The sequence below is a fragment of the Festucalex cinctus genome, chromosome 10 (genome assembly GCF_051991245.1).
Source record: "Festucalex cinctus isolate MCC-2025b chromosome 10, RoL_Fcin_1.0, whole genome shotgun sequence".
Classification (NCBI taxonomy): domain Eukaryota; kingdom Metazoa; phylum Chordata; class Actinopteri; order Syngnathiformes; family Syngnathidae; genus Festucalex; species Festucalex cinctus.
Genome location: NC_135420.1, coordinates 15,043,318 through 15,071,286, shown reverse-complemented (window position 1 = coordinate 15,071,286; position 27,969 = coordinate 15,043,318). Strand labels below are relative to the sequence as shown.

At 39.5% G+C, this 27,969-nt stretch overlaps 1 protein-coding gene across 2 annotated transcripts in view; it reads left to right on the top strand.

The window, feature by feature from the left end:
* Positions 1-27,969, top strand: part of negr1 (neuronal growth regulator 1) — a 183,709-nt gene that overhangs the window by 38,959 nt on the left and 116,781 nt on the right. For both annotated transcript variants that reach the window (XM_077534060.1, XM_077534062.1), the window contains exon 2: positions 8,293-8,531. In XM_077534060.1, coding sequence (XP_077390186.1) covers positions 8,293-8,531 — 239 coding nt within the window. The remainder of the gene's footprint in view (positions 1-8,292; positions 8,532-27,969) is intronic.

The following is a 27,969-nucleotide window of genomic DNA, read 5'->3' as shown; positions in this document are numbered from 1 at the left end:
CCTCAGGGAATCTCAACAAATGTCAGACACCAACATGGATATGATAATTATGATTTGGAGACGCATTGTTGGTAGCAACTGAAGAGTCACAGCTGCGTACAATTAAGGTGGTGACTTGTAGGGGCCACCTGTTGCTTTGACATACACTTACAAATTTGCAAATGTGTCTTTGTGTGGACATATTGTATCTATTTTTGAAAAATTTTATTATTTTTAGACAGAGGTGCGTCTAACTTTGGCGTAAAATACCAACGGTATATCATTGAAAGCAGATCAGGACAGCAGGGAATGGAGATGTGTTTTTTTTTTCCATTTGTTTGGTTGTTGTTTTTTTTTATATAATTTCACATCTTTAATTTGCATTTGATAATCAAATAGTGATTATTAATTATATATATATATATATATATATATATATATATATATATATATATATATATATATATATATATATATATATTTTTTTATTTTTTTATTTTTTTTTTCATTAATTTTACATTAATCTCCAAATGCAGGCAATGTTATGCACTAAGCTCCAGGTAGCACCCACTCCACCCTTTTTTCCTTCAAAATGTCACAATTTATTTATTTTTTTAAGACTTTGTTTTAATCTTGATATTGGACCCGGGTGACTTTGTCTATAGAGCTTTGGCTGGTGCAATATATTGGGGTTGCCTCAATCTATGAATTTGTTTTAGTAGTTGTGTGGAAGTTTTAGAATGTTCAAACTGCTTAGTGCAGTGGTTTGTTTACATTTATAGGGATAACTATGTTCACCTTTCAAAACAACAGGCCCCGTAGGACAGTCATATTAATAGTAAGGTTTAAATGTGCATTGGCAGCATTTTAAGTTTCATCCAGTAACTATTTCGCTACGAATCATTTGGGCTGAAAGTTGAACAATAATAAGTGCTAAACTCCCTGCAATTATCATCATCATCATCATCATGACAACAAAAGGTTTTAGTTTTGTTATATTTTTTCAGTGATTTTCATTGTATTGTCTTAATGCTGTCCATTTCATGATTTTTAGGTTGAGGTTTTGTGATTTTTCTGGAAAATGTTTGATGTCAAAAAACATGTCACTCAGTGTGTTTCTCAAAGGAAGTTTACTCAGTTGTTTAAAGGGGTACTCATCACCAAATCAACTTTTTTTTTTTTTTTTTTTGCTGATAAACTGTATAAACGGGTGTTTACTAATGCTGTTTACATTTTAGTGCATGTTTGTTGTAAGTTTGAATTTGGGGCAAAAAACATCTGTGTGGTGCCATCTTCTAGGTTGAACACTGCAGATAAACACAATTTGGCTGTTTGTCCTTTCATTTGACGAACTCGGACTACCGACGTCACTTGCGTGAAACTGACATAGTCGCTCTCCACCCCACGGCTCAGTCTCATGCACACCTCTTTACATGCCTTGTTAGGGAGTTGGAGTCGGAATAGCAGCTTTTGCGAACATCTTTCTATCGATTTTCAGGTTGATTTATATTGTAGTTTTCACTGCTTCTGTTAATCACAGCCAGACTGTGCAAACCCAATGGTCCTCTAACCAACTCCCCACTTTGAGCGCCGTTTTCAATTAGTGAGGGGTGGTGCAAAAGACTGGTTGGGGAGTGAGTTCCACAAATTTGTTTGTGAAGCAAGATAAAAAAAACAAAAAAACAAGCGTAAAAGTCATCATGTCTCTAGGGAACAAGCTAGCATGAAGCTAACATAGCAATTGCTGCTCATGCCCTTGTTCTGACATGTTGATTCAAAGAATTGTGCTTAGGTTGTGCTTGAACTTTAATGTAGCCCTATTATGGACAGTACTTTCACATAATTATGTGGAGGAATTGTCTACTGTTAGATAATTGCTCACACTCCTTATGGCAAAGGCCAGTTTTAATTCTCTCATATTTTTCAACTACTAATTTGTGAGATCCATTCATCTTTATACGCTTTAATTCTTTGCAGTGAATGTCAGCCTCCTAATTACCATTGAAGCCGCTATTGAAAGGGAGCTTTTGAGACTTTGTTCTCTACATCTTTCACATGGTAGCGAGTGTTTTTTTTTATTTTTTATTTCACCTATGAATGTCATGTTCCCGATGGCCACGCCAGTCACATTTCATGCAACTTTTGAGAAGGGGGGGAAGGTAAGACCATCGGACCTACCCAGAGTGTACCTTCAAGCTTCCGGTACTTAGCAGACCCTTCAAACCCCATAAATCGTCCGTGACAGATAGAATGATGGACTGTGAGAAAACAGAGAAAGACCAGAATACAGAGTAAAAAAAAATGGCTGAAATCCCACTCTGCACTAGAGAAAATAGAACTGTAGCCACTGGCAACTGTATTACATGAAAAAAAAAAAAAAAGAGTTAATATATTCACACCTTAAATTAGTGATGAAGTTACAGTTTATGTTTGAGTTCCGAAATTGAATCACAACCGATCACTTCATTTTCAGCTGGTCATTGTCGGATGAAAAATATCGAATCCATTCATTTTCCTAACTTTTTATAGGTCATAAGGCGACAGACAAAACAATCCTGAGGTACAAAGATATTGCTAAATGGAAAAGCACTAGCTTAAGTTATATATGACCGAATATAACATTTTGGGTTTGTGTGCGGGGGCGAGGGTTGTACAGCATCTATTTGTTCATACATAAACTAAATAAAGGAGACCACATTACTGTACCTAGCATTCCGATGAGTTGATTGACAAAAGTAAAGCTGTATCAAATACACCCATAAGCTGGCATGATCATCAAGCAGCACACTTTATAAACAGTAAAAAGCACAAACGACTGCTCCAACAACAATGGATGGAGTTCTACTTTTTCTGATGTAATTTTGCGCTGTCGGAAAATACTGAGGACTCCGGTACGAGTCCAGGCTTCGGCCTTCCTGAGTGGAGTTTGCATGTTATTCCCGTGCCTGCGTGGGTCTTCTCCGGGTACTCGGTCTCCTCCCACATTCCAAAGACATGCATGGCAGGTTGATTGGGCGCTCCGAATTGTTCCGAGGTGTGCTTGTGAGTGTGGATGGTTGTTCGTCTCTGTGTGCCCTGCGATTGGCTGGCAACCAGTTCAGGGTGTACTGAGATAGGCTCCAGCACCCCCGCGACCCTTGTGAGGAGCAAGCGGTTCAGAAAATGGATGGATGGATGGATGGATGGAAAATACTGATTTATTTACTATGTAAGATACCAGCATTTATTTTGTTACCGCACTTAGCGCAAATTCTCTCTCTCTCTCTCTCTCTCTCTCTCTCTCTCTCTCTCTCTCTCTCTCTCTCTCTCTCTCTCTCTCTCTCTCTCTCTCTCTCTCTCTCTCTCTCTCTCTCTCTGCATTATTATTATTTTGTGCTTCACCACTATAAAAATTAGTGATAGACCGATATGGTTTTTTCAAGGCCGATACCGATACAGATTATTTGTAGTCAAGTCGGCCGATAACCGATATTTCAAGCCGATATTCATTTGCAGTAAAATGGGGGGGAATTCTTTCAAACTATATATAATTTCTCACTGAGTAACAAATTCATGTGAATGTAGCTCATTTGGGGTTTTTGTTAGGGTTCGTAAAAACGTTTCAAAAAGATTTTCGCGGTGAAAAATTGTGTGAATATGTTCCAAATGTGTATTCGACAAATAAAAACTGACTGCGAACATCTTACAAATCCTGATGAAAACCCCAAATTCTCTACGTTCGCAAGTATTCCCTGCTCAGTGAGCTTTATCGGCCTTCAGATTAAAAAAATGGCCGATGCCGATATTTGTCAAAATGCCAAATATCGGCGCCGATAATCGGCCCGGCCGATTATCGGTCTATCACTAATAAAAATGTAATTTTAAACACTGCTGCACTAGACTTACAGTTATAGCCATGTAAAAAAAATGTATCAGAGTCTGCAGACATGCACAGAAATACATACAGCAAAGAGGAACTTGTTTGCGAAGAGGCACAATTTACTCTGACAAAGGTTGCCCTAGAACAGCATGTCAAGAGAGCCGTATACCAAGGAGACCACGTGTTGGGTGAAGTGCTGGTTTACACATCAGAACTAGCTTCACCATGTGGATGGGGCTGGTCAAAAGCATCTCAGGGCTAATATGAGTTCTTCTGGACACGAGATGCAGGTCAATCCAGCTATGAATATGTCGACTTGCAAATGTGAGACAGTGCACAGCATTTTTTTTTCTGTGAAAGTGAACATGAACAGTCTTGTTAAGCCTCCTTTGAGTCTTGTGAGATAGAAGGGCAACTTCATAGAAATTCTGAAGTTCCTAATTAAAATCCTGCCCCAAGAAATGTGTTAGTTTGTCATGATGTGCACTTGTGTTGATTTTGTTTTGATTGGATTTATTTTTGTCACTTTTGTTCATATCTGTCCCATTGTGTTTTTTTTTAATCCATTTATTCTCATGATCAATTAGCCCAGTCTCTTGTGTGTACCTATCAGCCACTTATTGTGTCTTGTCCAGGTGTTTTTCGTTGTCTTGTCAGTTTGCTTGTATTTACTTACTTGGTTTATTTCCATCTTTGTCGGATCATTTGTTTTGCTTGCTGATGTTGATGTTCCTTTTGCTGTCAACGTAACTCAAGCCGTGTCATATTTCTTTTTGTTGTGTTTCTATTTTTTTCTTTTTTTACATTGAACCTTGCCTTTTTAGACTTTGTAGTATTTTTGATAATCCCACATACCTTGTTTGCCTTTTTTTCTTTTCTCAGCCTATTCAACCAGTTTATGCCACAGATGAAAAAACAGTGGCCATTTTAAATGTTTAATGATCTCTTGGCTTTGGGAATATTAACCATACAAGACACAGATTAACTCGTTTACATCGCAATTATGTCATTTTAAAATGATTTCCCCATGGGAATTTGTTTTAGGGTAAAACTGTTCCCATAACATAACTTTTATTAAAAGTATTGCAATGTTATAAAGATCAGGAATAAGGATTGTTATGCTCCTGCGTGCCACCTACACCCGCTGGGTTGGGTGAGGCCCCGCTGGTCGCTCCTCTTACTCACTTGACTAGTTTTGCACTATACACTTTGTAAATATACACATAGGGCAGAAAAAAAATAAATAAATAAGGATTGTTATGCTCCTGCAGAGCTTGCTGATGAGCTGATTATATAAATAAGGTGTGTTGGAGGACGGCAACAGCTAAAATCTGGAGGATTCAGGCCTTCGAGGCCCAGGATTGGGGGAAGCCTGCTTTAGACGCTCATGTTTTATATCTCATTTTCGGAATGTTCAGCTGAATTCATACTGATGTTATTTCAGTTTTTCAAAATACTCTGTGACAACTTGATTAATTAGAAACTAGCAACTGCCTTGATTACAATGAGTAATCAGTAAAATTATGACAATGTTTGAAGCCAGTTACAGATAAAAATTAGAATGTCTACAGAAAACAACACCTGGGACATCAGTTTCATATCATGTGAAAAATGGCCTCTTTTGACACATATTTGTCAGGAGGTTTCGAAATACAAGTATCAGAATGACACCTTGGTAAGGGATTACAAAGGCAGAGATAACAGTAATCATTTCTGGAGGAATAGTGCAAAGACGCTTAATACTGATAAGCAGATGGTGAATGAACGTCAAGGACAAGTCAATCAAGATGAAGAAAAATGTGAAGGAGAGATTCTGTCTGCGTATACAGCACTACTTGTCAATTGTCATGATGAGTTTTGACACACATTTTGAAAGGTGGGTTGCATACATTTTTGACATTCTATGAGACTTGTGTTTTATATTTTGCTTCATGATTCCTAAGTACAGCTACTGTACATTTACACTATGTTGCACAACAGCGACGTTTAAGCCCACCTTGGACAAAACGGGATGGTTGTGAGACCGAATGGGCATGTGTGAGCGAACGTGATTGTTGTGGTTGTCTGGTGAGATATTTGACTTGTCAAAACATTTGTCACAACAGCCGTGGTGTGGATGAGAACAGCGAATGCAACAATACCTGACAGCACGTAATGGGGCGTGACACACCTTGCAGGAGGTCCGTATTGGGTCAAGAAGAATATTTATTCTTGGCATCTTACACTCACTGCCTGCAGCTTTTCTACGTGTAAGCCATGTTTAATTAAAACAGTAGCCACCATGGCATACTTGTTTAGAATTCTAAATGTTGTATGTGGGTTGGATGACTGGTTAGCACGTTCGCCTCACAGTACTGAGGACACAAGATCGAGTCCAGGCTCCGGCCTTCTTGGGTGGAGTTTGCATGTTCTCCCTGTGCCTGCGTGGGTCTCCTCCCACATTCCAAAGACATGCATGGCAGGTTGATTGAGCACTCCGAATTGTCCCAAGGTGTGCTTGTGTGTGTGGATAGTTGTTCGTCTCTGTGTGCCCTGCAATTGGCTGGCAACCTGTTCAGGGTGTACCCCGCCTACAGCCCAAAGCCAGGTGGGATAGGCTCCAGCACCCCAGCGATCCTTGTGAGGAGCAAGCTGTTAAGAAAATGGTTGGATATGGTATGTGTGTGTTTTGTGTGTTTGCATGAGAGAGAGAGAGAGAGAGAGAGAGAGAGAGAGAGAGAGAGAGAGAGAGAGAGAGAGAGAGAGAAATTAAGGAGGAAAGGAAGAAGAAAAAAGGACACTCAAGACTAGAGAGTGTGAGAGCATTGTGCAGTGTGTATGCAAATAATGGGCTCTTTTGTATGTTATGTTAGAAGAGATGTATTAGTGAATTACTTGTTGACATGCAACTACCGTATTTTCCGCACTATAAGGCGCACCTCATTATAAGGCGCACCTTCAATGAATGACATATTTTAAAACTTTTTTTCATATATAAGGCACTACAGTAGAGGCTGGGGTTACGTTATGCATCCATTAGATGGTGCTGCGCTAAAGGGAATGTCAACAAAACAGTCAGATAGGTCAGTCAAACTTTATTAATAGATTACAAACCAGCTTTCTGACTACTCCATTCACTCCCCAAAATGAATAAACAGCTGTTTTATTATTGTCTCTGAGGTAAAGTAGTAGTATTAGCTAGCAATCCAAGATGGCGGGATCTTCTGCGCATGCGCGTCACCGATCGTGCAGGGTCACGATAGTGTCTTGACAGCGAGACCTGTTGCGGCTCAGTATTGATCCATATATAAGGCGCACTGGATTATAAGGCGCATGGTCAGCTTTTGAAAAAATTGAAGACTTTTAGGTGCACCTTATAGTGCGGAAAATACGGTAATCGTATTTAACACTTATTAAGCGGCAGTACACATGCCCCTCGACGCTGACGCCGACTCGGGAGCCAGGCCAGGCAATACGTTAATTTGACTCTGCCAGGACCACAAACCTTCGCCAACGCTACCCGACATAGATGTTTTATCCATAGAAAGCTTTGACAGACCATGATAAATTTGAGGGTTTTGTCGGGCTGAGAACATACTGACTTTTGTGGTAAACTGTCAGCGAGATCGCGGTGCACCTTTTGAGCCTTTGGGACTCATTGTGAAAAGAACAATCAGTTGGAGATAATTCTAATGGAAGCTGCAAATCGACGTTGAGAACCTTTACACTACCGTTGACATACTCTGCAAGATTTTTGTCAAACTTCAAAAGAACTTACCACGCAAAATAATGGAGTTTTCCAAAATACACAAGATTACCCACAAGCTTCTGGGAAAATACCCTTTGGACCGATGTGGATGCTAAGCTACATCTAGCATCCAGCACAGTGTGTTTTCAACCTGCTGTGATTACAAGCAAATCTCAAGACTTTGAAGACATTCTAGAGAGAAATGTGCTGCGAAGTGTCGCAATGCTTGGGGTCATTCACAGGTCATATGTCTTCCAGGAGGATAATTACCCAAAACACACAGCTCTCCTAACTACACTAAGGTTGCCTTCTACGGCCCTCATCTAAATCCCTTTAAACCTTTTATAGACGGAACTGAAGCATACAGTCAGGGGAAGGTACCCTTCCAACATTAAACATTTGTAGCAGTTTGCTCACGAAAAGTAAGCCATAATACCTTTTGAGAGGTGCACAAATCTTACTGAGAGTTACAGAAATGGCTTGCGTCAATTATGTCAAAGTTAAGGGTAAGAATATATTGACTGTCAGGTATGGTCGAAACATACATACATGATACAAGTTTGTAATTTTCCAAGTTAGACCTTAGTCCTTCCAGCGTCGGTGGCGCATTGGGCAGCAAGTTTGCTCCATTTCAACCTATCCATTGCAACAGATTCCATGTCAGCCCATTTGACTTTTCTAAGTTGCACGTCCATAAATCAGACTAAAGTCTTCTTTGTTCCTACAGGTGCTACCTGTTGGATGGCATCTCGAAAGGAGCCTGGCTGAACCGCTCAAGCATAATTTTCGCAGGGAATGACCAGTGGTCGGCAGATCCACGCGTGTCCATTGTGTCCAGTGTTGGGGACAAGCATGAATACAGCCTTCAGATACAGAAGGTGGATGTAACGGACGATGGTCAGTACACGTGCTCAATTCAAAGCGAGCGCAACCCACGGCCTAAACTTCTCAACTTAATTGTAAAAGGTATGTACATAGTATTTAATGTTTGTCATAGTTTGGAGATCATTTTCTTTGGGCATATCTGTCAAACGTTTACATGGTTGAAAGACAAAGTCCAGAGCCATGCATCATAACAAACAGTATTGACGTTTTTGGCCCCTGATGATATGAACCAGTGGTCGCACGGAATGTCAAATCTGCTAAAGCATCATTTAACAAAACATATTTGCGCAGTCAGGACTCGGGTTCGAGCCAAGGCTCCGACCTTCCTGGGTGGAGTTTGCATGTTCTCCCCGTGCCTGCGTGGGTTTTCTCCGGGTACTCCGGTCTCCTCCCACATTCCAAAGACATGCATGGCAGGTTGATTGGGCGCTCTGAATTGTCCCTAGGTGTGCTTGTGTGCGTGGATGGTTGTTTGTCTCTGTGTGCCCTGCGATTGGCTGGCAACCAGTTCAGGGTGTCACCCGCCTACTGCCCAGAGCCAGCTCAGATTGGCTTCAGCACCCCCCGCGAGACCCTTGTTCAGAAAATGGATGGATGGATGGATATTTGCGCAGTCCTTCATACCAAATGTTTCGTGCGTGTTCATATGTTCAGTCATTTTTAAGACGTAATTTTCTACACTGGCCTATCAAAGTCTTTACAGACTTTTGATCTGTTCAAATAGAGGTCTTTTTCAAGTCATTAACTCATTTACTCCCAATGACGTGTAAATACGTTTTTTTTATGTTTTAAGTGTCCCAAAGATGTATTTACAGTTTTTTTTATTTATTTTTTTTTATGCTAGAGCATACAGAAGGCTTTAATGCAGCCTCTCAACTGCAAAGAACGGTTGCAGAAATGGTAGTTATTACACAAACGGCCAGCAGGTGGCAGCAGAGCAAAGGAGATCAACCAGGGCCATCTAGAAAAAAAGCTAAATTACTTTCAATTTTAAATAGATTTGTGAAAAACGATAAAACTTAGCTCTCTTCTAATGCTAATTGCTGCAAAACGGAGACAGACAGAAACATACTTTTTTATTCCTGATGAAAGAAGAGACTTTAATCTTTCTTTTGATATGTTCCATGCTTTTATAGCAATTGAACACAATATTCTGTGGGCCTTGCAAAATCAGTCAAAATCCAGTAAAACAGCCGGGAACGAACGGGATTGCTTCTGTGAAAATGGCTGGGAGTGGATGAGTTAATTCCTGTCACTTATAATTGCATAATCCCAATTTCTGTGTACCTACCATATGTGCTGATTTCATCTCATTTTAGTGGAAGAGCAAGTATCTTAAGAGTTTATACTACAGAATGACAGAAAATCTTCCACAGACATTAATTTGGTGGATGTAAACAACACTGTGGGGTATATTTTTCTACTGAATGCTGTGCAGCACAAAATAGAGGCTTGGTTGACTCAGACACCTTTAATTCAGTCTCCTTGCTTTATGATAGCAGACACAAATACACATATTCTTTTGAGACTGAAGTCAATTGGGTGGTAGCATTCTGTATGTGATACTGAATTGAAGAGCAGTTCTTCAAATGTATATCCATTAACATCACAAACATGGAGCATAGATCCTTGGAGGACAAAATAGAATCTGATTTTGTGCAACTCTCTGTAACATAGTCAAAGATTGTATTTGAAAGATTGAAAGGCTTTGAGCACAAGGAAAGTATTCACTGTCGCTGCAGTCTTGGCTGAGTTTGTATCCGGTATCATCAAACTGTTGCTTGTCAGCTTTCTCTCAAATCTATTTTCCCGATCCAATGTTCTATTTCTTTAGTGTGATAAAACAAAGGTTTATAACTCTTTTGGTAATGAATATTTATGAGGGAATTATCAGTCAAGCTGTCAGAAGAGGTAATAGCTTTCTGTTTTTTAAATTCACAACAGTGCAATGCCAAGTGATGAGCCTTGGTTGGAAAATGATTGGATTTGGTTTACAATAGTGATAGATTGATGGGTTTTTTTCAGTGCCGATACCAATTATTAGTAGTCAAGGAGGCCGATAACCGATATTTCAAGCCGATATTCAAAAGTCTTGTCATTTGCTAGCTGTCTTTTTACATCACCTGTTGCATCCATTTGCCAATAATAAACATATGAAGAATAGGCAGCGTTATTTACAATTATAACAAAAGTTGCAGGGAGCTTCCATGTCATCATCTTGTGTTAAGAAAATTGAAAACTTACCAAGTAAATACCTCCCTAAAGTTTTCTACTGTAAAGTTTTTCAAAATTTCAGCATAATTTCTTAATTTTATTTGTTTTAAATTGTACGGAGTTCCCAATGTCAGCATCATCTTGTATAAAGTGGAAATTTAAATACATCCATAAATAAAAATTTGAAATGCATGTGAATGTAGCTAAATTTGGGTTTTCTTTAGGGTTCATAAAAGGTTTCAAATTTGCTGATGTTGAAAAATTGTCTGAACATGTTGACAATTTCTTTGCGACAAGTAAAAACTGTCATCATCAACCTCTTACAAATCCTGATGAAAACCCAAAATTCGCTACGTTCGCAAGCATTCACCGCTCAGAGAGATACCAGCTCTATCAGCCTTCAAATTCATAATGGCCGATGCACCGATAATCGGCCCGGCCGATAATCGGTCAATCCCTAATTTACAAGGCCTGATTGAGACTTTTAAAGACCTCTTTTTCAATGTTGTGCAGTCTTGTCAAACTTTGATTTTTGATTGTGTGTTTATGAATGAAAAGACTGATGTGATTGTTGGTGACACTAACATGATAACATAGCAAGTAAGTATTCGAATTATTGCACAGAAGTTCACCATTTATTACATAGATCAGCGATTATTGCATGTCTGGTGGATGATTAAGACAGTTCTTCGAATGCTTCTCATGGTTATGGTTTTGAGTTGTTTATTGTCGTGTTAGCTCTGGGAAAGAAACTCTATCTGCCTTTTTTGTCAGAGTTGTGTGTGACCTGGAGCGACGGCCTGAGGGTAACAGTTTGAACAGGTAGTCACTAGGGTGAGAGGCGTCCTTGTTTATCTTGCCAGCTCTGCTGAGTTAGCAAGAGCTGTCCTCCAGGCTGGCCAGACCGCAACTAGTGATCTTCTGTGCTGTGATGATCACTCTCTGCAGTGTTCTTCTTTCCGCCGCCATGCACCGCTTGTACCACGCTATGATTCTGTGCTCTCTATGGAGTCCCTGTAGAATGTCACCAGGATGGCAGACTAATGTTTTTTTTTGTTTTTATTTCTCTAGGAGCACTTAACATTTTAGTAGCACTGGAAGAAAATTTCCCTCCATTTTCACTGTATTACTGACTGGCACTGACCGTATAGAAACCGGTAAAAAGGACCAGTATAGAAACAGATTAAAAATATCACTTAACATTAGCGATGCTTCAACGTGGTCGCCCGTATGCCGTATAGACGCATTAGGAACATATATCAGATACTGATGACAAGAACATTTTTGTTTGCATAAACACTAGTAAAGGTGGCAGGCTGTAAAACTGCAATAACTGTTAAATGTCATTCAATATCATCCGAAATACAATACTGCCTACAAATGCTGTCATATAATTTTGAGGCCATTTCACCCATCCCTAATTTATGCCGGTTAAAAACTCATTGCCTACCATGAACATGAGCTCAGAATTTGCAGGGCTCTCAGGCCGTGCTGTTTTTACATCTTTTCTAAGCCGTAATATGCCAACATCCATCTGCTTGCTCTGCACTTTAAAAGCGAGTGGGTATAAAGTGGAGCAGTGGTTGGTATGAATACGCCCGTAAGTGTCTTTTGAACAACCGTGCTTGCTTGTGTGGTTGCCCATTACACTGGGAGGCAAGAGGCTTTTGAAAAAAAGCTCACGCTCACCTCCCTTTAGTAAAGGGTTACTTTCAGAAGGGTCATGAATATAAATCAGTTTTAATACGTGAGTGTCCAGGACAATACCATTGGTACCATGCAGACTTGCAGTTTTTCATCCTTACTCATTTTAATCAGTGGTGCTTTGATTTACGAGCACCCCATCTTACAGAATTTTCGACTTGTTATGATTTCTGGCTCATGTCAATGTACAGTAATATTACATTGTAATTAGGGATGGGCGATTCAAGACGTTGAATCGGTAAGACTACCGAATGAACAATTCTGAGCTCTTCAAAAAAAAAAAAAAAAAAAAAAAAAAAAAAAAAAAAAAAAAAAAAAAAAAAAAAAAAAAAAAAAGGGATGGGCGAGTAGCGATACCAGGTATCGGTATCGGGCCGATACCAGCCTTTTTTCAAGTACTCGAGTACTCGTGACGCATACGTGTACAAGCGACCAATGGCAGAGGGGGAAGACGTTAAGTGAGTCCTCCTTGCCTGTAACTGGCGCTAGCTTGCAGCCGTTTTTCACCAAAACTTCACCGGTTTGGAAATACTTCAAAATTGTGATTCTTCAACTAAACGAGCATTTTTGTGTTTTATTTTGAGCGTTAAGACTATTGAAGAGTGACTGTGCTGTTTTTTGTTTTTGTTTTTTTTAAATCAAAATTAAAGGAAATATATTTGTTTAAAAATATCTTTTAGTGATTTTTTTTTTTTGTCAAAATGTACTACTGGTATCGGCAGTTGCTATCGGTGAGTACTGAGGGTCTGAGAATCGGTATCGGTCTGAAAAAAAGTGGTATCGAACATCCCTAATTGTTATAATAATTTGTTTCCATAAATTCTCAAATAATAAGTCAGTCTCAAATAATTTCAGATGGAGATATTCATTTGATACACAAGTAAATTGAGTTCCGAGCTCAATCGCAAAACAAATTCAACTTATAAGTCAAGGTACCATTGTAAATGGTAATAAATTATTGCAATTCTTTTCCAATGACATCACCATTATGCGATTATGTGAAAGTTAATGCATCAGTGAAGCAACATGAATAATGTCGATGAGGTGAAACATCTATTTTTATGGGTTTCTTATGTGAGAGGCCTTTGATAAGTTTTGTCTGTTGGCTCTTTTGTCTTTTACGCTTGCTATACTATGAATAACCAGACAGAGGACTGCGTGTCAAAGTCGACCAGATTTCATACAAAAAAAAATTTGAATAATAGAATATTATCAGATTGAACATTCATTCTACTATACTACACAGATGTGGAAGGTCTAATCTCTCCAAAATGATTCCTTGTTCACACAGGGCGTGAGGCTACACAAATGTCTGTATTAGGGGTGTTAAAAAAAAAATCGATTCGGCGATATATCGCGATACTACATCGCGCGATTCTCGAATCGATTCAATTAAAAAAAAATCGTTTTTTTTTTTTTTTATAACGAGCTCAGAATTGTTCATTCGGTAGTCTTACCGATTCAACGTCTTATCATCATTGCCTTTTCTTTTTTTTGTGTGTGTGTGTGTGTGTGTGTGAATCCATTTTTAAACTTCCATTTTTAATGGAAAAATATTCAACAAAACGTCTGACTTCGGGTTAGGATTCACACCTTGAGCATGGAAGAATGTTATATGAACGGAACATTAAGCCTTAATATTTTATTTTAATGCTGTTCAAACATGAAACAGATTACAACCTCTATAAGACTGAAATTTCAGATAAATAAATAATACATTTTCATATAAATCTTACACTCTACAAGCTTACTGATTAGTATTTTCTAAATTTGAATGAAAAAAAATCGCAACAATCGACTTATAAATTCGTATCGGGATTAATCGGTATCGAATCGAATCGTGACCTGCGAATCGTGATACGAATCGAATCGTCAGGTACTAGGCAATTCACACCCCTAGTCTGTATGTATATCAAACTTGCTCTTAATTGTTTTTAAATGGTCTAAACTAAGTGTGCAAAGGGCGCAATAGATGGGAAATGTGCAACTTTGCAATAAGGTTATGGAATGGTCACTGAGACACTTAACGGAATAAAATTGTTGCCTACACAAAAGTACTTACCGTATTTTCCGCACTATACGGCACACCTAAAAGCCTTCAATTTTGTCAAAAGCTGACCGTGCGCCTTATAATCCAGTGCGCCTTATATATGGATCAATACTGAGCCGCAACAGGTCTCGCTGTCAAGACACTATCGGTGACCCTGCACGATCGATGACGCGCAGAAGATCCCGCCATCTTGGATCGCAAGCTAATACTAATACTTTACCTCAGAGAAAATAATAAAAGAGCTGTTTATTCATTTTGGGAGTGAATGGAGTTGTCAGAAAGCTGGTTTGTAATCTATTAATAAAGTTTGACTGACCTATCTGACTGTTTTGTTGACATTCCCTTTAGCGCAGCACCATCTAATGGATGCATAACGTAACCCCAGCCTCTACTATAGCGCCTTATATATGGAAAAAGTCTTAAAATATGTCATTCATTGAAGGTGCGCCTTATAATGTGGTGCACCTTATAGTGCGGAAAATACGGTACTCTGCACATTGGTTGTGTAGTTTTTGCATAGCCCCACTCACAAAATACATTTGTTGTGTAATTTTTTTAGTAGTCCTTCTGACGAACTCCAACAACAATATTTTCAATGCAACTTTAGCTCATACCTGCATCTAAACGTGCTGCTTTCATATTTGTTTACCTATGCAGATCTTTCCTATTCACACCAAGCCTCCAAATAGCATGTGATCAACTGGAGTCATCTGCTTGGCAGTCTGTAATGATCACTACAGGATCATCATGTTATTGTAGTTGTTGGCTTTCTGTACAACATTCTGTAATGGGAATCTTACCGGGGGTGTTCCGGGTCAGAGCAGCTCCTCACAACTGGCCATATGGCACAAGCCAGCTGAAGCTACTGTGCCAGTTTTCAGCAGTATGATGATATGTTTCGTAACGGCTTCATTTCCTAATGGATGGAGTTGTGTGTGATAGGCCTGCCACACACCGAGCCACGCAGTCAAATGTGACTGAACTGTCATGTGTAGAAGGAGGTGTGCATCTCACCAATCAAACACAATTTATGTACCTCGATACATGGGGTACATTATGATTAAAAAGCCAAGAGTGGGCTTGATGTTAGAAAAAGCATGTGTGGGCGCTTCCTCCATATTTTGACCTAGTATAGTTGCCATAGTTGCCAAAAAACAGACTAAAGCAACCAAAACAGGGAAACAAGACATGGCATGGATGACAACATGGGATGACTAGACAACGACAATGACTCAACAAGAACTGAACGAAAGCAGGTAACTAAATACACGTGGTAACGAGATAGCAACAGACACCTGGGCAAGATACAAGAGACTTGGGGAGCTGATTGGTCAACACACTGGGAAGGGAAGACACACTCAGGTGGACGTGGTTAGACATAACGAGACAAGGGAAGAAACAAAGAATATGTGGCAAACACCAAAAGAAATCAAAATCCCAACCCCACAGAACCAAAACATGACAGACCTCTCACGGTTTTAGTGAGATATTGGTATTAGGACAATCGTATGCCACACATGATGGCATTTTCGCCGTAGTGAGAGAACATGAAAATGCCATGGAGAAATCAATGTATTGAGGTTAGGCAGGCTTTGCGATTAGCAATGTTAAGATGGCTGCCAGTGGCTTCAATTCTCGGGACGGTGATTAATCGACATTGCTAGTGCATTCATATATGTGGTCTTGACACGTCTTCTTTTGAAATAAATGCTTCCAGTGCTGTCAGCTACTGGGGTTTTATTGACTACACGTGTTTTTTTTGGGGTTTTTTTAACTTTAGTTTTATTTGTAAATGAAAACTTATTGTCTCTCCTGTGCACCATTTTCAATGTTCCGCCGAAAAGTAAGGTTACTCACGAAGAATAAATGAATTTGATTCCATGGTTTGTTTTGAACAGCAGTCAAATTCAATCGGAAATGTCCAATTTTATGAATGACCATTTTTTTTTCATGATTACCTATTTGAACAATTCTCTTACCGTAATTAATCAATTAGTTGTAACTTCGAATGAAAAACTGCTGTTCCAGTGCCAGCATTAAAGTGAGCAGAATGATGCTGTCATAGCTTCATTTGGTGGCGCCATGTTCTTCTTCAGATCATTCACTTGTTGAGACTGATTCAATAGTACTTCTGCTGGTTGCAGCTAATAGCGCAAGCTTAAGACACGATTAATCAACAATCAATTCTATATAATCTACTAAATTATTAACAAATACATTGATCGTTATGCCAAGCTCCAGCAATCTTATGGTATGGTTATACTTCGTAAAATGCAAATCATATGCTGTGTATTAAAGCCAAGACGAGGCTGCTGTCTTATATCTCCTAATCTTTGAATCTCTGTGACATTTATCCAAATCACATTTCTTGTTTCACCTCACTAAATCAGATAAAGCTCCATTCTTATTAAACAGCACCCTCAAGAATGTTGTAGAATTAAGAAAAATACGATTGCTCTGGTAATAACAGCTTTGGAAGAATTGGAGAAATATCAAGGTCATTGGAATCTGCTGAATTAGTGAAATGCAATGTATTTTTTTATTTTTTTATTTTTTTTTACACATGCTGACCTATTTATAGATTCTGACCATTTTCTCATCTTGTTCTGAGGAATGAGAGATTGTTATCATTCCAACCACACCACAGCCTCCATCCCTCTCTGTTAATTAAGATTGCAAATGTGTTAATGCATTAAATATGCACCCTGTCTAAGAATATCTTGTCAGAGTGAAAGGGGGTTGAGGCGTTTCGCTCTTATAGCCCTTGGTAGTCTTGTTTAATCACAACACACACTTTAAGGCCGAGCTGTTGAAACGTATTCACACATTTCACCAACACAATATATGCTGCAAGTTTATTTAAATCATCGTAAAAAAAAATACAATTAATGCAATGCAAGATTTCAGACAGTTTTCTTTCAATTCTGATGAGACAAGATGATCCCACGTGATGTATCCCTGTAAAGGGTTAACAATTCTACAAATGTCAAGACATAATCCACCATGTGATGAAAAAGCTCACGGACATTAATATGGATCAGAGCAGATCTGAAAAGAGAACTCACCGCCCGCCCCTGTAGGATGACTCAGACGAATATGTGGAGGCTTGAAGTTCCAGGTTGTCGATCCATTCACTAAGTCAGAAAAGAGGAAAGGCATAATTAAATAACGCGGCCTAGCTAATCACAGCTGATTCATAATATGCAATAAATCTTTCACTCTCATAAATAATTAGCAGGTGTACTTGAAATAGATTTCCGCCTGACCTAGCACAAATATCATCCTGTCACTTTAAAACATAACATCTCCGCTTTCATATAATATGAGACAAATGTTCAGCATTTCATTACCACCTCACCTTCCGGTCTTTGTAAAGAAGCCGTAACCCACACCTATCCAGATTGTTGCATTGAGGTCACCAGAAGCGTGTCAAGCAATATATAATTGGTTGTGCTAACAAAGAGCTGTTGGAGAGCTAAGTATCATCTACCTTATTTGTAAAATGACCTTACAGCCACCATCAACATTGATTTATAAAGTGAATTTTTGCTTGAAACATTTTTAGGCTTAGCAGCTAATTATCGTAATTTACAGTTAATCCACTTTTAATACACCAAGGAGAACACTGCACCAGTTGTAGGCGCTAACTGTATGCTCTATGTAATACACATCAGAATCTTCCCATATAATCTATTGACTGATTGCTTTCACAAAGAAGTCACATTTTAAACACCAATGTCCCTGAGCTTGCGCAATAAATTGTAATTATTGCATTTTTGGCAAAATCATGTGCTCACATAAAATATCAGATTCTTGCTGCCATAATGCATGCATGCATCTCTCTATGCACCATCAGCAATTCTCATGTCACATATGTATGACAGTAAACGACAGCACATTTTGATAAACATTAGCTCTTCTGCCTCATAATCATCAGGCCCAGCTTTGAACTCCATTGAAACGTCCCTGTGGGGAGTTAGCACATTCTGCCTTTGCTTGCGTGGGTTTCTTGCAGGCACTCCAACTTACAAAAGCATGCTTTTTAGTTTCATGAAAAACTCTAAACTGTCCTGAATGTGAATGGCTGTTTGTGTGTGCCATGTGACTGATTGGGGACCATGCCAAGGGCAATGTAGCGTGATCACCTGAAGCCAATGATGACCAAGCGGTGAGCAACATCCACTAGGGATGTAACGATAAGGGCAATATCGTGATATTAAAACTGCCACAATATCGTCGTCGTCATGTTCACAATATTTAAAAGGACCACTTCGTTAAAAAAAAAGTCAGGTTGATTTCCATTCGTGTAGTTCTAGCACCCTATGGTGGCTAGTTTATTAGTGCAATTTTATTTTCATTTGGGATGTTTTGGCCTTCTATGTTTCAAATCTATGCTAATGGGCTGTTTGCACAAATCCACTACTTCCTGAACTCAACACCACTCCTTCGTTTCCTGTCTTTTATGAGTGGACAAGCTGATTAATCCAGGTGTGCCTAATCTCAGTAACTCCGCCGAATTGGCCAGACACACCTGAATTAATCAGTGTGTCCACTCATGAAAGACAGGAGGGCGGCACGGTAGTCGAGTGGTTAGCACGTCCGCTTCCCAGTTCTGAGATCTCCGGTTCGAGTCCAGGCTCGGACCTTCCTTGGTGGAGTTTGCATGTTCTCCCCGTGCCCGCGTGGGTCTTCTCCGGGTACTCCGGTCTCCTCCCACATTCCAAAGACATGCATGGCAGGTTAATTGGGCGCTCCGAATTGTCCCTAGGTGTGTGTGCGTGTGAGTGTGGATAGTTGTTCGTCTCTGTGTGCCCTGTGATTGGCTGGCAACCAGTCCAGGGTGTCCCCCGCCTACTGCCCAGAGCCAGCTGAGATAGGCGCCAGCAGCCCCCGCGACCCTTGTGAGGAATAAGCGGTCAAGAAAATGGATGGATGGATGGATGAAAGACAGGAAACAAAAACGTGGTATTCAATTCAGGAAGTAGTCGAGATGTGCAACGAGCCCATTGTCAGACGAATGGGAACCTAATTTGCTTGTGAAGTGATCAATGTGTGCTTGCATTGGCAAGTAAGCGCCTCAATATTGTTATTAGAGATTGTAGGTGGTTTATATGCATTTCAGTTATGTACAAAAGCATAATATTGTGCTTTTTTTAGTATGAGCTCTTTTTTTGTTTGCAGTATTGTGATCTTATTTAAATATCGCCAACCCCCCCACAATGTCGTGATAATTGTCATATCGTGAACTTCATATCGTGATAATATCGTATCGTGAAATTTGGATATCGTTACATCCCTAACATCCACTGACTTCTATATGAATGGACTCACAATGCCACTTATTCACTAGCGAGAAGTGAAGCCGCCAGTGGCCATCTTACGTTGCCTAAGCCCACCGAACTTGAATATATTGATTTTCCCGCAGCGTTTTCACGTTATTTACTGTCTCTACAGTGAGAATGCCACCATGTGTGGCATATGGTTGTACCAATTAGTCTGCAAGAAGTGCTACATGCACATTTCACACTGAGCACTCGTCTTGACCTCTGCCAAACCCCTGAAACTGAATCAACGAACCCTGAGTTTGATGAAACCCAGGTTCATTGTTCATTAGGTACATTGCTATCTTACTTATTTTTGGTTGTTATTTTCTATCATTTAAGACTTTTTTTTTTTTTTTAATGGTTTGCATTTCGTACACAAAGACCCTCATGACAGTGTATGCGCTATAATCAAATGTTCACAATTAAGTAATTAAAGTAACTTTCCAAATGGGGATGCCTTATAAGCGTCTCAGTGGTGTAGTGAGGCATTCAAACAGCCTGGCTTTTATGTTGCAGTGAAACTGTGGTGAGAGTGTGAGCGTGTACATGCTTTTTTTTTTTTGTTCATCACTAATAAATTGTCATTATGTCACTTAAATCTTGAAACGGTTCCAGTCCACCTTACTTCCTTGAGCTGCTTTTCTTAGCGGCCTATGGCACTTTCCATGATGTGTTAGCATTACAATAACATAGTCTTTAAAGCAAGAAATTGTTTTAAACACAGGTAATAGTCTGTTTTCATGAAATTAGTGGCAAAAAATAGATTGAATACAACTTTATGAAGATTATTTAATAGTACATTCTGCTAAGCTACTGCTTGTTGTTAAGTGAGTTGTGTCACTAGGTGCGTTTCCATTACCCTCAGTTTTGCGCAAAAGGCATTTTCGCAAAAGTAACTTGGTAATGGAAACACCGGATTTGCGAAAAAACTCTCAAATATCGCAAAAAAGTTTTTTTGCGCTCTCATGAGGTGGTTTTTGAGACATATCGAAAAAGAAGTATTTCGCAAAAGTGTAATGGAAACACTTTTTGCGCATTAGTAGTCATGTGACATTCGCCCGGTCACGGAGGAAAGGACTGTAACACGTTGTTTATGTGTATTTTTTTTTAAATTTTTTTTTTTTATTAAACTTGCAATTAGTATTTGTTTTGAGAATTATTAATTTCGGGTTTGTATTTTTGTTTTACATGCTGAAGTGATTTGTATCGGCTACTGCACGTCATGAGCGGAAAAGAGAGAGAGGTGTAATCCAGCGAGTCTCCTTCGAAAAGTTGAAGGAGAGGAGAGCTTGAAATTCTGTCCTGCCATGTCTGGTTAATTTAGCAGAAGACATCAGAAACTTTTAACAATTTGTAAACCGCCTTTTACCCAGCTTCTGCATGGAAACAACAACATTTTAGGATTACAGGAAGTAGGAAGTACGGTGCCACTCGCTTTCGTGTCAGAACTGCTTGCTGACTGCCGAGGGACATACACAACACCACCAACACTAAATGCCCGAAACCGCCCGATGAGGGGTGAGTGTTTTTAAAGTAATATAACTACACCGGGCGTCAGTCTACCGTAAACATCATGAGCACCTCCTACAGAACAGCGAGGTCTCGCGAGACGGGACATTCCGAGAATTACGCCTCAGAAGCGAAACTCTCTTCAATGGAAACACCGACAATTCGAAATTGTACTTTATCGAAATAGTACAATATTGCTTTTATTTTTGCGAAAAAGGGTAATGCAAACGCACCGACTGCCACCATGCAGCACTCGTATCTCAAATTTGTGCTCGCAAGTCAAAGAAAACAATAATTGGCCGAGTGATGCTTATATCTAAAAAACAAACAAACAAACAAACAAAAAAAAACCCTCAAAAATCAGGTCATTGTATCTCCAGGCAACCAGTGTATAAATGCTTGTCGCACCTTTCAAGGGACCCAAGGACACTTTTGCATTGTGACCAGTGGAGACATACTTCACTGCTCCTTGTGTAAATATTAAAAAAAAAAAAAAAACTTTTGGAAAAGTGAAGAGCATAAGCAGTCGGTGCATGCATGGCGTTTCAAAAAGATTGCCATCATAGAACCTTTCTAAAAAGCTAATAAAAAAAAACTACTGTCTGCAGTAGATTTTTCATGTGTAACAGTATCTTCACTAGATAATCCCATTTTTCCTACTTTGTGGGAACCATTTTGGGAAGGTCATTTTCTTTTCTAGCATAGCTCTGCCTCAATAAACCCAATTGGATGAGTTTGGTGTCTACTGTGTTGATTAAAGCACAGTCCACAGTGTTTATCATACACTTTATCACAATTAGAATTGCGCTGAAACAGATTTTCAGGGGTTGAAGCATTGGCAGGCATCTACGAGAAACACTGGCCTTAATTGGGCAGATAAATATCACAGGCTGTGCTCCTTGTCCCCGCAGCACTACTGCATGCATCACACTGACTCCAGACTGACCACCAGCAGCGGAGGATATTCACCTGTCTCATCTCTCGATTTCATCGAGAAAATCGAAAATCAAGAGCATGCCTTGTCAACTATTATTCATCACTGAGGCCTGACAAACAACTTGAATCCAAAGACATAGACAAATCATTGAAATGACGTATTTAACAAGATCAGATCCGCCGGTGTTGAGTATGAATGCCTTTATTTGAGGAATGGGTGAACAAGTCCAAAGGGAGAGTCTAAACAAACGCAACGGGCTGACATCTGTATTCTGCAAAGCACAAGCTCAGGGTTTTTCATAATGAGCAATTTATTGAATATTCATGACTTTGGCCTTTCCAAACACCTCAGTGGGACCGGATTGCTCTGTAGTACTCACGTGTTGTTCAGACACGTCCCACCACCCTGTGGTCGATATTGGGGGCCATCAGAGAAGGAATGTGGCAGCTGACACTTAACGAACCGTGTCTATGGGTACTTGTGGAGTCCTTATACGTGTGCAGTATGCAGCGTACAGTATTTCTTTGTGATGATCTGAGGTTGGATCCCAAAAACGCAGACACAAATAAGAGTTTAACTATTTATTCACACCAAGAGGCGTGGAACAAACTTGACTAGACGAGAACCAACGAGAGTTGCACAGAGGAACAGAGGTAATAATCCGACAAAAGAAAAACCACACACACTTCTCAGACAGGCTTATATAGACATCGAATCGATCTGATTGGTTGTGGTTAGACACATGGGTAACAGGACTGACATGGAATTATCTGATTGGCTGTTGACCAGATAAAGAGATTAAAGATTCTTGACATCACTTAGCGTCTTTCCAGTTGAAACCAGATGCTGGTTACATCAGTTCAAAACAGACACTTGACCACACGGTCATGACCCAAACATAACCCTTGCATGACCCAAACATAACCCTGTCATGCCCTTGCATGACTCAAACAATAACCCTGGCATGACCCAGTCATGACAATACCATGACTCAAACATAACCCTTACATGACCCAAACATAACCCTGTCATGCCCTTGCATGACCCAAACTTAACCCTGGCATGACCCAGTCATGACATTCTTATGGCATACTTTATGACTCATCGCATTTAACATGAGTCAGCACAGACAGGCCAGTCAAAGAAAAGAAATGTTTAAGCTTTGAAAATGAAGACTTCATTCCTGCCCAAGGATCTAATTAGAGATTGACATGAATATTTTAAGGAAATAGCTCTGTAATGTCATTAGCAGTGCATGAACAAGGACAGTTCCACACATGGCACTGATCATGATGGCTAACAGAAGCTCAAGCAAGATTTGTTTATTTTCTCATGACACATCGCCCAAAGCATTTTGAGGCTTGAGAGTTGGAAGTTTCTGTTCCTAAATGACTTTCAAAAATTACCATCCCTCAGCAAATAGGGATTTCCAATAAAACATCACGGAATATGCAGATGCATGGATACATGGTTTTGTATGGGTGTGAGAAGAAAGTAATTGATATAGACTAAAGTTATTTTTTACAGCACAAATCAATCATTTTTAATCGTAATTTGATGCAGTTCAATTTCAGCGTCCACAAATCTGACCAAGCAACACGTGTTAGCAATAACAGACATTTTCTTTTGTTTAATAAGCAGTTCAGTTTTAAAAAGTATGTTCAAGGTTAAGCGTGGATAGAATTATTTTTTGTGCCAACTCAGGACATGTGACCCATATGAAATAACGTGTAAGCGAGACTTATACTGTAAGGCAAGGCAAGGCAAGGCAAGGCAAGTTTATTTGTATAGCACATTTCATACACAAGGCAACTCAATGTGCTTTACACGAGGAAAGACAACACATAAGCATCAAAAAACAATAGTTAACATTCAGAGAAAGAAAAATAAATAAAAATGGGTTACAAACTAACAATCTTAAAACATTATTCAACAAACTTTAAAAAATTTAACATAAAAAAGTTTAAAATGATAATGATAAAAATAAAAATAAAAATAAAAATAAAAATAAAAATAAAAATAATAATTAAAAAAACACTTAATTAAAGCTGTTTAAAAGTCCCTAATCAAAGGTATAAGAAAAAAAAAGGGCTGTGATTTTTGTGGGTGCAGGCCTTTTTTCCATCTAGAGTGTAATATATGTTTTTTTAAGTATCTGTCTACTTGTGGAAATGGCCTCAGACAGTAAATGTGCTTCTCTATAGTAACCTTGTTATTCGAATCTCAAGAAGTAGCAGCATGCTAACATTTTCCGGCTAGTTAATTAACAAATAAAAGTTACCATGTTCCGCTTGTAAGCCCTCAGTTTATAAAGAAATTGATTGAGAATCATACTCATGCAAAGATAAGCAGTTCAGGAAATGAAGGAATGAATAATCTAAGATGCTAAAATGTGTAATGTTTTAATCAGTGCATGTTTTTTCCTGGGCTAAAGAATATTTCGTTTGGCAAATTTTAGAAATGCAGGAATCCTTTTTGAATTTTGAATTGTGGGCATGATTCTACAACTACAGTAATCCACTCCATTAGTCTGAGTGGAAGAGTCCATGTCAAAGAGCAGCCACCAACATCTACTGTGACGACTTCCTTCTTAAGACTGCATGAAGCAAGTCAGCAAACGCTCCCTAGACATTTAATTATGACCTGGACTTTAAAATGTTGAACTCTGACCTTTTAGTGGTCAGACCAATGAAGATCCCTCCCAGCTATTGCTGTTTGGGCACAGGCTGAAATGTTGTTGTCAATGGAATGATTTAAATCTTTAAAGATGATTCCAAATGGATCTTATCTCAAATTCCGGTTGACACATGTGCTGATGGAAAACAACCATTGATCTTGAGAATGTAAAAAAAGTATTGCCCAAGCAGAGTTTTGTTTATCCCAAGCACAAGGCTGAAAGATTAGCCTGAATAAATTAGAAAGTAGTATCACCAAATGGGTGATAGTGTATCTTTGAATTACATGCTCAGCTCTGCTAACCCATTGAAGATTGCCACTCAAGAGATTTCAAAATGTTCATGTTCACCAATCATGAATTCCCATTTCACAAATTTCACAACAGAAGTAGATTGTAATTTAAACTAAAATTTAGTCAGTGTATGGAATGTAACAATTACAGAGGCATTTTCATTTTTTTTGTGCCTAACAGAATATTATGCTAAACATTCAGGAAGTAGGTATTACAAAAATCATTATTATTATAAAACAGAAAATGTTTTTTTGGCATGAAGTGACTGTTTTTGTGTATTTCATAGCCATAGCCACTGATTGTTTTTTTTTTTTTTTCGTTTTGTTTTTATCAGCCATAGCGAATTCACTTAGCAAATACTCAAGTAGATTATATAAACTCCAATATTCAAAGACTTGTATACTTTGCAGGACTTTTATCATCTATTTGGGCACCAAATATGTGTTACAAGAGATGCTGTGAATTTCTGTCGAGAAAAACAACCGTTTCCATACACATTAACTCTCGCATTAGAACAGAAGCTTACGTTGTTGGCCGACATACTTGATATCACACTGAAGCACACCATCACACACAATCATCACTCCCTCGGGCTAATTTCTGTGGAACATTAGGAGGGTGAATCGCTGAATTCATCTTTGGTAATGATTCCATTATGGAATAATGCTCATAAGCCAGTGTGCACTTGCTTGGAATGTATTTGTGTCTTTAGTCATTTGCTCTCTGCCACCATTCCTCACATCTCCATTCTTTATTCATCTCGTCAACGTCTTAGCCACAAGCAGGAGATGCCAAGCAGACGAGTAATAAAGGCTGATAAGGGTTATATCTTGGCTTTTGCCACTCCACTCTCTCTCCCACTCACTCTCCCATTTAGACTGAAAATGTTGCTGCTGGGCCCAATTCAGTGGTTGTGTGGGGGGAGAACATACGTTTTAGTTTTACCATAAATTTCTGTGTTGCATTTTATTACTTTATGGCTTTATGGTGTTTTTGCTGTAAAAATGATCACGACTGAAATATCATCTTACATCAAGAATTATGTGACTGTTAAGCACCTATTGTATACATTTGAATGAAAAAACACATGCAGCATACTGCAAGGCTTGAAATAACACGTTTCACATTTGCGAGGCAAAATTTGCATTTAACAAGACTTCCATCAGGTTTTTTTTTTTTTTAATGTAAATTTCCACCTATTCATTGAAGTAAGCACGGTGGGTGACTGGTTAGCACGCGTCCCAGTGCTGAGGATGTGAGAGCAAGTCTGAGCTTCGACCTTCTTGGGTGGAGTTTGCATTCTCCCCGTGCCTGTGTGGGTTTTATTCGGGTACTCTTCTACCCCATTCCAAAGATATGAATGACAGCTTAATTGAACACTCTAAATTGTCCCCAGGTGTGATTGTGAGTGTGAATGGTTGTTTGTCTGTGTGCCCTGCGAATGGTAGTTCAGGGAGAACCCCGCCTACAGCCAAAGGCCAGCTGTGATAGGCTCCAGCACCCCCGCGACACTTGTGAGGAATAAGAGGTTAAGAAAATGGATGGATGGTTGTAGCAAAGCGGTAACTCCTCTTTTTGAACTCGTTCCTCCATTAGATGGGCTTTGACACGTCCGTCAAGGAAATAGGTGAACTGGCAATTTGTGCACTGACAAACATTCCACATTGTTTCAAGTAAATGTACCACATTGTTTGAAACATAAACAGTGATTAAAATGTGTTCATTTTTTTTTAATGCATTAAAACCATATGTCAGGGTTTGTGGGGCATTGAGGACTAAAATGGAGGGAGGCAAGGCGAGGCGTGGCTGGTGTGCTCTGAAGCAATCTTTAATTTGACCATAAAACAAACAGGGCGGCACGGTGGTTAAGTGGTTAGCACGTCCGCCTCCCAGTTCTGAGGACTCCGGTTCGAGTCCAGCCTTCCTGGGTGGAGTTTGCATGTTCTCCCCGTGCCCGCGTGGGTCTTCTCCGGGTACTCTGGTCTCCTCCCACATTCCAAAGACATGCATGGCAGGTTAATTGGGCGCTCCGAATTGTCCCTAGGTGTGCTTGTGAGTGTGGATGGTTGTTTGTCTCTGTGTGCCCTGCGATTGGCTGGCAACCAGTCCAGGGTGTCCCCCGCCTACTGCCCAGAGCCAGCTGAGATAGGTGCCAGCACCCCCCGCGACCCTTGTGAGGAATAAGCGGTCAAGAAAATGGATGGATGGATAGATAAAACAAACAAAGTGCAAAACAACATACAAAATGTATACCAAAGCTGGGAACTAAACTTACTAGTTTCAAACTAAACGGGAAGGACTCGGGGAAACAATGTGTGACGACGACAAAGACGAAAGCAGGGAACTAAATACACATACTAACGAGATAGCAAGAGACACCTGGACAGGACACAAGTGGCTTGGGGAGCTGATTGGACAAACAAGGGAACGGGAAAACGAGCACAGGTGGACATCATAAGACATTGACAGAACAAGAGACACAAGGAAAACATTCCCCCCCCAAAAAACCCAGATCCTAACACCATATTTCTCATCGCAAAACCGTTTGCTCAATTTGTTGCAGATGGACTCAGTCTCTTAGTAAGTGGTGACTGAGGAATAATCATGATGCCCGAGGTTATGGCAACGCTTTAATCTCAAAAAGAACCAAAATAAAGTTTTATGTCATTACTGCAAAGCAGAGCTGGGTTTGGTTGGAGACGGGAACACAGGAACGTATTTGCGTGACCAGCTGGCCAGCACACTATGATGCGGAGATATTCAATTATTTTTATTGGTATTCATTAGCTAATGTAATAAATCCTCCCATCGCT